At 43.8% G+C, this 12,074-nt stretch overlaps 1 protein-coding gene across 1 annotated transcript in view; it reads right to left on the bottom strand.

Moving 5' to 3' along the window:
* The window catches only part of LOC101849375 (extensin-like), a 71,481-nt gene that overhangs the window by 421 nt on the left and 58,986 nt on the right, over positions 1-12,074 (bottom strand). The window contains exons 8-10 of the mRNA XM_035969775.1: positions 8,441-9,240; positions 7,544-7,779; positions 77-254 (exon numbers count right to left, since the gene is read on the bottom strand). Of these exons, the coding sequence (XP_035825668.1) occupies positions 77-254; positions 7,544-7,779; positions 8,441-9,240 (1,214 nt within the window). The remainder of the gene's footprint in view (positions 1-76; positions 255-7,543; positions 7,780-8,440; positions 9,241-12,074) is intronic.

The following is a 12,074-nucleotide window of genomic DNA, read 5'->3' as shown; positions in this document are numbered from 1 at the left end:
GGTCCGGTCCAGCAAAAAATAGACCCCGTTCCCCGCAACCCGAGGCACCCTGTTGACCGTAGGGTGCGACCCGTACTTCCTCCTCTTCCTCCTTTTCCTCCTCTTCCTCCACGTCCATTTCTTCCTCCGTCCTTTGTAAAGCCCCGTGCCTCTTCAATGCTGCAATACCTGGAAAATACTTTCCACATCCCTTGTGGCCTGTGCACACTCTTTGGCCTCTGCAGCCTTTCTTGACCAACACCAGTGTTTTTCCCCTTCACGAAAGTGTAATATTACATTGGTTCAAGACACCCCCTCCTTTTCTTACACTTTTCTTACAGGAGCCAAAGTAGGGGTGGGTGGGGGGTCTTTGGCTCCTTTAAGAAAAGTGTAAGAAAATGAGGTGGAAGGGGGGAGGGGTAAGTAAGATTACACTTTTGTGAGGTGAAAATATAACAAGGAAAAGAATTGTGGTATTGGTCAAGAAAGGCTGCATAGGCCAAAGAGTGTGCACAGGCCACAAGGGATGTGGAAAGTATTTTCCAAGTATTGCAGCATTGAAGAGGCACAGGGCTTTACAAAGGACGGAGGAAGAAATGGACGTGGAGGAAGAGGAGGAAAAGGAGGAAGAGGAGGAAGTACGGGTCGCACCCTACGGTCAACAGGGTGCCTCGGGTTGCGGGGAACGGGGTCTATTTTTTGCTGGACCGGACTTTCGGTCGACAAAACTTAAAGAAAGATAGATGGATAGAAGACATAGCAAGAGCGGACAAAAGATGCCACCCCTACGTCAGAGAGCTAGTGACGTATGAGTGGCATACCACCAGCGGGAGGGGTGGGGGGGTGTTTACACCCCCTGTTGATGGGACAGCCTACTATTTTTATTTTATTCCCCGGTCAGCTCGGGGAAGGACGAAAGAAGAAGGAAGAAAGACGATAGAAGACAGACAATACACCAAAGCAAGTGTCGCCCATGTGCACATTCTTTGGTCTATGCAGCCTTTCTTGACCAATACCACAATTCTTTTCCTTGTTATATTTTCACCTCACAAAAGTGTAATCTTACTTACCCCTCCCCCCTTCCACCTCATTTTCTTACACTTTTCTTAAAGGAGCCAAAGACCCCCCACCCACCCCCACCCCACCCCTACTTTGGCTCCTGTAAGAAAAGTGTAAGAAAAGGAGGGGGTGTCTTGAACCAATGTAATATTACACTTTCGTGAAGGGGAAAAACACTGGTGTTGGTCAAGAAAGGCTGCAGAGGCCAAAGAGTGTGCACAGGCCACAAGGGATGTGGAAAGTATTTTCCAAGTATTGCAGCATTGAAGAGGCACAGGGCTTTACAAAGGACGGAGGAAGAAATGGACGTGGAGGAAGAGGAGGAAAAGGAGGAAGAGGAGGAAGTACGGGTCGCACCCTACGGTCAACAGGGTGCCTCGGGTTGCGGGGAACGGGGTCTATTTTTTGCTGGACCGGACCTTCGGTCGACAAAACTTAAAGAAAGATAGATGGATAGAAGACATAGCAAGAGCGGACAAAAGATGCCACCCCTACGTCAGAGAGCTAGTGACGTATGAGTGGCATCCCACCAGCGGGGGGGGGGGGTTTACACCCCCTGTTGATGGGACAGCCTACTATTTTTATTTTATTCCCCGGTCAGCTCGGGGAAGGACGAAAGAAGAAGGAAGAAAGACGATAGAAGACAGACAATACACCAAAGCAAGTGTCGCCCATGTGCACCTGAGCGTAGATGTCCATGGGCGACAAATCGCCAGTGAAGGGGTTGCACCTCCTGCTGGCGGAGCAGTGGGTCTATTTATATCCCCCCGACCCACTGGGGGTAGGAGGAAGAGGAAGAAGTGGAGGAAGAGGAGGAAGAGCAGGAACAGGACCCAGATTTGGAAGACAGCTCAGCAGATGCCCCTGATTTTAACAATATTTTTGAAGTATTGATGAACACTGCCTTTGTTGATAACTAATTTCACTTTTTGTTTTAAGCATAATGATCAGTCATAACAGATATAGTGGAATACTGATAAAGTCAACTTGCTTAAAGTCAACTCTTACTTACAGTCAACACCTCATTGTGGTGCCGTTTCTTACATTCTTTGTTTAAATAATTGTGTTTCAGGTACAGTCAACCGCTTGAGTGTTAACCTTGCGTAAAGTCAATAATTTTAGGCTAGATTCCAAGATGAATTCAGTTAAGAATAGATATTTAGGGCCTGAGCTAGTGGTGTACACACCTCCAATTACTTTGTTCACTCATTATCTCTTGTTTTGGTGACAACTTCAGAATTATCTCGCTGAAATTGAGCAAACATTTTGTTACCAGTTGTTTTGTAACTGTTACCAATTTTCAATTTCAAGTAGTACAGTGGATAAAGTCAACTTTTCTCAAAGTCAACACTTTTTTTCGGTCCTGAGGTGTTGACTTTATCAGAATTCCACTGTAATTTGTGTTATTTGTAATCAAAGTACTTTTGACATTGACATGAGTCTCATTTTTTCCCTTATTAGTAAGAAAGAGTATATACAATATTTTGCTTGAATGATTTACTTTATTTTTATAAAATTGAATGTAGAACTGCATATATATTATTAAGTGCAATGTATTTGTATTGGCATGTCTTTCATAAATATTATGTAAAGTACATAGAACAATGATTGTAACACGGATTTGCACGATATAAATCATATGACATGTATTATTATTATATAAGCAAACAATGTAATATTGTGGGATGGGGATTGGGGGGGGGGCAGCGGGGAGAGGCAAATGTAAGAAAATTAAAAAAAGGGGGGGGGGGGGGAGGAGGCAAAAAGACCTCCAAAAGGTTTAAGATTATATTTGAACAGCCCCAAAGGCTGTGGGCAGGAAAAAGTGGAAAAAAGGGGGGGGGGGGGCTCAGTGAAAAAGAAATGTTTGCTCTAAATAGTCTCGTTTTCTTTAGAATTTCGAATGAAATTGGGTACAATTTAAAGTCAGTGGTTATAGAACATACCAAAATTTATTTACCTTTCAAACTGAAGTTCCAAAATCTCCGTGTGATGTAAAACGTATTTCCCTGCCCTGTCTTGTACATTTCCAACAATGAACAGAGCCAGCCGGAAGCTCTAGGCGAAAACTGTGTGACGTCACGGCTCGGGGCGATGTCTCGGTGGAAGGGTTCAGCGAGGTCTTCGCGGATTTGGTGGATAAAAGGGAAAGACTTGCCAAGCCAAGGTAACACTTCTAAGATAACCATTGAAACGTTTTCTGGTAGAACAAAGAATGGTTTATCAACAAGGGTAGTTAAAATAAAATATGGCGAGTACATTTCAAATTATCAATGGTTATAAATTGTGTAAGATTAAATTTGAACAGCACCTTTCTATTTTGGATAATACGCATCGGGCTCCCTACGTCACGCTTATGACGTAATTAAACGCTAATTTGAATTTACTCTCAATGTTTATTGCTTATTTATTGATTCTACATAAAACAACGAACAAAATGATACCTCAGTGGTTACGATACAACTATTATTAACCCTATCCGTACGTCGTGTTTTACTATCGCATCCATACGACGTGGGGAACTCTGTGCCACCACTTTCCGAAGTGTTAATCCGATCCGTACGCTTTGCATAGCAGTCTGTCAAAACTATTTTTTGAGAAATACTGAAAGTTTCAAATAAATCTTCGTGCTAGAAGTATTTTAAAATGTGAAAAATACAACCCCGGGGCTACAAAACGATCCCAGGACGTACGGATAGGGTTAAGGATTTTATGACGCTTTGAAGCAAGATTTGGAAATTTGGTGGCACAAAATGCAGTACAAACATTTGGCAGAATCAGGGCGAAAGTTGATTCACAAAAATGGCCGCTGCTTCTGGACTAACAAAGATAGCAAAAACATTTTAAAATCTCTGAAACAGAAAGCCACGCTCTATCCTATACTCCTAATTTCAGTGCCCTTGGAGAAGTTTGAAAACTTCACGGCAGTGCCTAGTTAGCCTATGTTTGAAAACCCTTGCTTGACTTCCTTTCCACCCACCCACCCATTTCGCATCTTTCTCCACTTGGGGCTTTCTTTTGAGCATCTTTAGCTCAGTTGGTATTATGCCAGAATATGGCAGGGATCATAACGATGTGTTCCTGAACGTCAGTTCTTTGAGGTGCTGGTGGAGTGAGGGATGAAGGAAGACACAGAGTAGGAGAAGCTGAGGGGGTGGGGGAGATTTTTTTTTTGTAAATGTTTTACGGCGCTCACAACTGCATAAGGTCATATGAGCGCGTGGGACACATTAAACATTTTCAGTTGGTAGGAAGTTTTGAATTTTGGCCGGGTGGCGGCCGAAGGCTACTCTTATCGTTTTTTTTTACCATCAAGGGATTTTTTATGAGCGCAACTTGCACTCGGCCCCTCCGAAATGTTTTGCCCTTGTCCGAAAAGGCTAGGAGTAGATTTTTCCTACCAGAAGATCAGGGGTGTGGCTGAAAGATAGCAGTTAGAATGAGCCAAGGAGTAGCAGTAGAAATTCTGTATAAAGAGTCAGGAGCCCAGAGGAGGTGAGGGGTGGGGGCAGAAAGAGGAGACGAAAGCAGACGACAGAACATTGCCAGAAAGCAAGAAAAGAAGTGAAGTGAAACAATTTTAGAGAAGAAAAGTTTTTCAGTTGCTACCGGGATTCGAACCCGGGATCATTGAATGAGCGGCAAACACCTTAACCTCTAGGACCCGAGAGCCCCATAGTAAGAGTTTTATGGCACTTGCAACACAATAAGGTCATATTAGTTCCGAAGATTAGAGGTGTTACAAGAGATTTGATTGAGTAGATGTTTTACGGCACTATCAACCCAATGTTACAAGAGAGTAACAAGCATAAAAAGGAGAAGGGGAGACAAAAACGATACTTATTCGACAGGAAAGAAGAAGCAAATCACACCAGAGCACCCGCCAACCACCCACAGCTCCTATTTAGAATACTCCACAAAGAGCGGACGCCTAGTAACGCCTCATTAGGATCCGCGAAGAACATGATAAACAATTGAGATAAAGTTTAGTTTTAGTAAGAGTTTTACGGCACTTGCAACACAACTGAGATAAAGTTTGGTTTTAGTAAGAGTTTTACATCACTTGCTAAACAACTGAGATAAAGTTTGGTTTTAGTAAGAGTTTTACGGCACTTGCAACACACCTGAGATGACGGTATGGTATACTATAATGTTTTACGGCGCTCGCAAGTGCTAAGGTCATATGAGCGCGCGAAACACAAGTTGTTCACCTTTGCAAAAGTTCACTTCACGACTGGTTAACTAATTTACTTTAACATGCTAAAAAGTTAAAATATTTAAATTCGGTGTAACATGGCAGCCCATTTCAAACCATTCTACAGAAATCAGAAACAGCTGGATATACCACCACCAACCTCCCACGGTATTGGAGCAGAAAAGTCATAGCTTTGTTAAAAACCGATAGCCTTCCATGACATAGCAATCTCTATTGGTGGAAATGAACGAATTCGCCCTTATGTGAGAGGTGTAACTCTAAGGAAATTGAAGATGAATTTCACTTTAATTTCTATTGTTCACACTTTGTCCATCAAAGCAAATTGTTAATCCCCCCCCAACCCCCCCCCCCCCCAACCCCCCGCCCAGCCTGACTCGGCCCAGTGACAGATATATGCAATGTCTGACCCGTGATAAGAGATATGTTTACAAACTTTACTTATTTATTATGGTGACTTTATCTATCAAATGAGTGTTTTATGTAATTTGATGAGGGCCAATGGCCTTAAACACTGAATAAACTTACATAAATGAGAACGGGGAATTCCCACACTTCATAGCGTGCATGTTGCTAGACAAAAGTAGTTGCAGGTGAAGAAAACAGAATTTAGAAAGAAAAGCAGTAAACAAGACCAGGCGAGACAAAAAAAGAAACAGTCAACTGAGAAAAGGGGCTCAAATGATGTCATGCAACACATCCAATACCAAAGAATCAAATGGTTTGGACATCTTATGCGATTACCAACACACCATCCAGCACAACGTGCCAACATTTTAAAAAATTCAATTGCAACAAGGCTAGAGGGCGACAGAGTAGGACCTGGATAGATGGAGTCAGGGAAACATTAACCACCCACGGCATCCCCCTGACCCAAGGTCTCCGGCTGGCGACAGAGAGACGTCTTTTTCTTCACGCGACAACCAAAGGGGTATAAGCGGCGGATAAAAGTAAAAGCAAAGTAAAAAATCATTTCGGATAACGAAGGCACTCTTCTTTTACAAAAGGGTGAAAGTAAAAAGGGTATAGGTTTAACGCCCCTATCAACACTGTTAGATTATTTAAGAGGCGGGACCTCCAAGTTTAACGTCCATCTCCGACAGGACGGAACCAAGTGAGAAATTCGTGTAAAATGCCTTTCCCAAGGACACAATGTCGGACCGAGCTGAGTCTCGAACCCCCGAACCTGCAATCTCACGATTACGAGTCCGGTAGCCTAACCACTAGGCCACCGACGCCACTTACAAAAAGGTCGTCTTGACCATTTCTCGAATGACCAGAAAGTGGATCTTCCAACAGTTCCGAGATTCTCATGAATCGGGTCACTTGGACCAGGCCAGTCACAGCCGACTCGGGCCCGGGGGGGGGGGGGGGCAATGAAGAGGTTTTACGGCGCTCGCAACAGCATAAGGCCATATGTGCGCCAGAAGATTAGAGGTGTTACAAGAGCGTAACAAACATAAAAAAGATGGAGGTGCGATAAGGACGATATACGTTTGATAGAAAAGCAAACCACACCAGAGCACCCGCCAACCACCCACAACCAACGTGTCATCAGAAAGACTATTACAGATTCCAACTCACATCTCTCGCGTGTCTGACTGCGACACCGCACAAGTCTGTCTGCAGCTGCGATTTATGGGCCGACAAATAAAGAGAGCCAAGAGTACATACAGTCCCATACATACAATCTCTACACCCTTGCTCTAAACCTTGCTAGCTACGGCGTTTCCTGTAACTCTAGAAACAACTACGGCGTTTCATGTAACTTTTTTTTTAATAATAGAGGGTTTTACGGCGCTCACAACTGCATAAGGTCATATGAGAGCCAAGGGGTGGGTGTCAACAGAGAAGTCTTTACAGGGAATCAGACTTAGACTGCTCACCTCTCTAGCTTCAACAACACAAGGTCTGCTTCGACTAATAAGGCTCCCCGGAAATAGCAGGTCACAAATGAGTGACAAACATACAAAAGTAGAGGAAAATGTCAATAGTAAGGATCTGAAAAGAAAAAGCAGCAGTTCCCTGTTGTAGATCAGGCACAGTTATGAGCGTGACATGAGTCAGGCCATTTACAATTCATGAAACTCAAGAAACATCTACAGCGTTTCATGTAACTCTAGTAACACACACACACACACACACACACACACACACACACACACAAACACAAAAACACAAACACACACACATAAACACACACACACACACACACACACACACACACACACACACACACACACACACACACACACACACTACCTAAAAAAGTTTAAAACAGAACGTACAAACGAAGACACAGACGCCCACACTCGCTTCCACACAGACTGGCCAGCGTGAGGAGGAGCAGCAGCAGCAGGGGGAGGAGGGAGAGGTAGAAGAGGGACAGGAGGGAGAGGTAGAAGAGGGACAGGAGGGAGAGGGAGAGGCAGTCTCCGGCCTCCTGGAACCAACTGTCTCCGTCCCTGCTGCTGCCCCATGAAGTTTACAATGTCTCTTTCAGCCACGTGAATGACAAAATTGTAGGCCTGTGAGAGAAGAAAAAGAAAAATTATTATTATTATTATTATTATCATCACCATCATCATCATTATTATTATTATTATTATTATTATCACCCCCATCATCATCATCATCATCATTTAGAAGCGGACTTCCTATCTGAATAAAAACGGGAAACAACAGGTTGCCAAGAGCCATGGGGAAGGTTGGAACATTAATCTTGTGTCAGATGCGATGCCGATCTGACGACCTGGAATTTACCAGACTTTGGAGAGACTTGAAGGAATTAGTTTAAAAGCACTGATTTGAAGAAATTGTTCTCCTCCATCGTTGGTCCTAACAGAATTCTCCATTTTTGGTCTTTAAAGTAAAAATACGGATAATACTGTTATACAAAACGATAAAAATGTCTGTTGTTACTATTGGATTTTGACCAAGAATTCTCAACTTCAATCGTAAAGCAAAATACATTTTGACCACGAAGCCTTAACTTCAACCATACAGTAAAATACGTTGGAGTCCCTCACGTTCCAATGACCTTAATGCAGTTACAGGCGCTGTAAAACTTTTACTTCTAAAACAAACAAGAAAAAAAAGAGGGTACAAAAACAAAAATACAACCAAAAAACAAAACAAAACAAAAAGAAAAGAAAATCTAAACCATATCCAACAAAACAAAACACTTACGCCATAAGGTGGTGGAGCTTGTGGATGCCAGGCTGCAGGTGCAACAATGATGATGGGAAACGTCGCCTGCAAGCCTGGCATTGGATGAGCCCGGTGCCATCCACGAGGAGCATCTGGGTTGTTGAATACCACAGCCGGAGGGGCGTAGTCGACTGCCAGAGGAAGATGGTGGATAGGGACAGGGGCAGGATGAGGCGCCATAGGAAGATTAAAAGGGAGAGGGGCAGGGTGAACTGCCACAGGAAGATTCAGAGGAAGAGGGAGAGGGTCAGCTGCCATAGGAAGATTAAGAGGGAGGGGGGCAGGGTGAACTGCCATAGGAAGATTAAGAGGTAGAGGGGCAGGGGCAGCTGCCAAAGGAAGATTAAGAGGTAGAGGGGCAGGGGCAGCTGCCAAAGGAAGATTTAGAGGTAGAGGGGCAGGGGCAGCTGCCAAAGGAAGATTTAGAGGTAGAGGGGCAGGGTCAGCTGCCAAAGGAAGATTTAGAGGTAGAGGGGCAGGGTCAGCTGCCAAAGGAAGATTTAGAGGTAGAGGGGCAGGGGCAGCTGCCAAAGGAAGATTTAGAGGTAGAGGGGCAGGGTCAGCTGCCAAAGGAAGATTTAGAGGTAGAGGGGCAGGGTCAGCTGCCAAAGGAAGATTTAGAGGTAGAGGGGCAGGGTCAGCTGCCAGGGGAAGAATAAGAGGTAGAGGAGCAGGGGCAGCTGCCAGGGGAAGATTTAGAGGGAGAGGGGCAGGGCCGACTACGACCCCCACAGCTGCTGCCTGGCCGAGTGGAGCTCCGTGCTCAGCTTCAGCACGCCCTGCAAAAGAAAAACATCCGGTGCGTCAGTGAAACTCTTCACAACCCTGCATCTTCTGGTGGCTTTTTGCTTCACGACGTTTTGCTGTAACTATTTTACGCGGTACTTTTTTTTTCGTAAGTGTTTTTAGTTTAAGTAAGAGTTTTACCGCACTTGCAACACAATTAGGTCATAAAAGTGCCGAAGATTAGAGTTGTTACACGGAAGTAATAAGCACAAAAAGAAGGAGGGGAAATCAAGATGATAGATGCTTGATAGGAAAGAAGGACCAAACACACCAGATCACCTGCCAACCCCCCACACGCAGTGCTTTGGTCACTTAAAATGACACCAGACCTTTGTGAAATAGGTGTTTGATGGATTTTTTTAGTAATAGTTTTACGGCACTTGCAACTGCATAGGGTTATATGAGCGCGCGAAAAAAGGTTGGTTCTATTCGCAACAGTTCATTGCACAGACCGATTCTGGTCAACACCTCTACTAAAATGATAAAAATTTGATGTAAATAAATTAATTGAAAACAACTTTTTAAATAATATTAAATCTTTTAAACAATCCCATACACAACTTCCCATAAAGGTCAATGACCTTTATAAAATCGAATATTCAGTTGGGGTCAAGGACGGAAAACAGATCTTGCAATTTTTTGCATCTAAAATATTTCCTTCGGGTCTCTCCGAAGTCCAGACATTCTGTAAAAATGTGTCTCATGGTAAAATCGGTGTCGCATCCGACACAGAACGGCTACTGAAGGTTTTTGGTTGTTTAGTATGGGGTTTTACGGCGCTCGCAACAGCATAAGGTTATATGAGCGCGCGAAACACAAGTTGGGTTGTTTTTTTTATTCGTGGTTTACTGCACGGCTATGTACGGGTTATTTGATCTTAAAAGTTAAAATATTAAAAATTTGATGTAGATATATAATTACAGACTAAAACAACTTCCATAAAAAAAATTAATTATTCAATTTTGTTCTACATCACAACTTTTCATAAAGGCCAATGGCCTTCATAAAATTCAAAATTCTGTTGGGACCAACGACGGAAAAAATGTGTTGCAATTTTTTTGCTTTTAAAGTATTTCCTTCGGATCTCTCCAAAGTCTAGACATTCGGTTAAAATGTGTTTAATGGTGAAATCTGTGTCGCATCCGAAGAAGAACGGGTTCTCATCTCCCTGAAGGAGGTATTTGTCTGTTAGGGCCGTGTGCCCGATGCGCAATCGAGTAAAAATTACTTCGTCTCTTCTGGAGAGGTCCGAAGGATTTCGCTGCCCCAGTTTGGGTTTTGTATTATAGAGTATTATTTTTCTGAGTTTTTTACAGTGGCTCTCCCACAGATTGGAAGTGTACTTTTTGACTGTATTTTTAAAGTCAGTGGGAGAGTGTTCGTCGTTGATCCCGACAGAAGAGATGAGGATTTCTTCACCATGTCGTCTACCTGCTCGTTTCCTCGGAAGCCCACATGGCTTGGTATCCATGCAAACACGATATTTTTTCCTGTTTTAGATAGGGTGTGAATTTTCTGTTGTAGCCTAACTAATTTTGGGGGTAGGAGTGTGTAGTTTGTGAGTGAGGTGATGCAAGACAGAGTCAGAAAGGGAGCTTTCGTGGCCTAGAGGTTAAGGTGTTGGCCTCTCATTCAAAGGTCCCGGGTTCGAATCCGGGTAGCGACCGAAATATTTTCTTCTCTAAAATTGTCTCCTTTCACCTCCTTTCCTGCTCTCTAGCAATGTTCTGTCGTCTGCTTTCAATTCCACTTTCTGCCCCCACCCCCGCAACCCCTTTGCCCCTCCTCTGGGCTCCTGACTCTTTCTGCAGCCTTTCTACTGCTACTCCTTGGCTCCTCTTTACTGCTGTCTTTCTGCCACACCTCTGATCTTCTGGTGGGAAAGATCTACACCTAGCCTTCTCGGACAAGGGCGAAAAATCTCGGAGGGCCCGTGTGCAAGTTGCGCACATTAAAGATCCCTTGGTGGTCTAAAATCGATAAGAGTAGGCTTCGGCCGCCACCCGGGCAAAATTCAAAATTTCCTACCAACTGAAAATATTAGGTGTGTCCCGCGCGCTCATATGACCTATGCAGTTGCGAGCGCCGTAAAACACTTTACAAAAACAAACAAACAAAGAGTCAGAAAGGATAAGGAAAGATTTGTCAATGGCAGTGGCCTCCGCAGAGAAAATGGAGGCTTCAGGAGGGAGTCTCCTCTGGTGTGTACTGTTGGAAGATAGGGCTGCGGCGCCCACATTGTCTTTTTTTTAGCCATCTGTGAAGATAAGCTCTGCGCCGTTTTCTATAAGTTTTTTATGTTCTGCTTTAAATGTTTTGGTGTTTGTGCTTTCTTTGTCGTGTGTGGTCAGCTGTAAGTCTACTTTTGCCTTGGTGAGGTGCCACAGAGGGAGGTCGGGGAAAAGAAATTGTTGGATGTCTTGTTTGGAAAAGTGTAAGTTTTTGAGGTCCTCAAGGATTCTGAGACCGTAGGGTTTGATGAGTTTTTCGTTGTTTTGGAATTTGTTTATGGTTTCTGGGTTTGTTTTAAAAATGCAGTTGTGTGCTGGGTTCTCTGGTGTTGAGCTCTGTTACGTATTGTAGAGAGAGTTGTGTGCGTCTGAGTGAGAGTGGTGGTATGTTTGCCACGGCCTGGAGGCTCTCCACCGGGGAAGTGTGTGTATGTGTGTGTATGTGTGTGTGTGTGTGTGTGTGTGTGTGTGTGTGTGTGTGTGTGTGTGTGTGTGTGTGTATGTGTGTGTATGTGTGTGTATGTGTGTATGTGTGTGTATGTGTGTGTATGTGTGTGTATGTGTGTGTATGTGTGTGTATGTGTGTGTATGTGTGT

Source organism: Aplysia californica, unplaced genomic scaffold (genome assembly GCF_000002075.1).
Source record: "Aplysia californica isolate F4 #8 unplaced genomic scaffold, AplCal3.0 scaffold00181, whole genome shotgun sequence".
Lineage (NCBI taxonomy): Eukaryota > Metazoa > Mollusca > Gastropoda > Aplysiida > Aplysiidae > Aplysia > Aplysia californica.
This window is presented reverse-complemented; position numbering and strand designations above follow the sequence as displayed.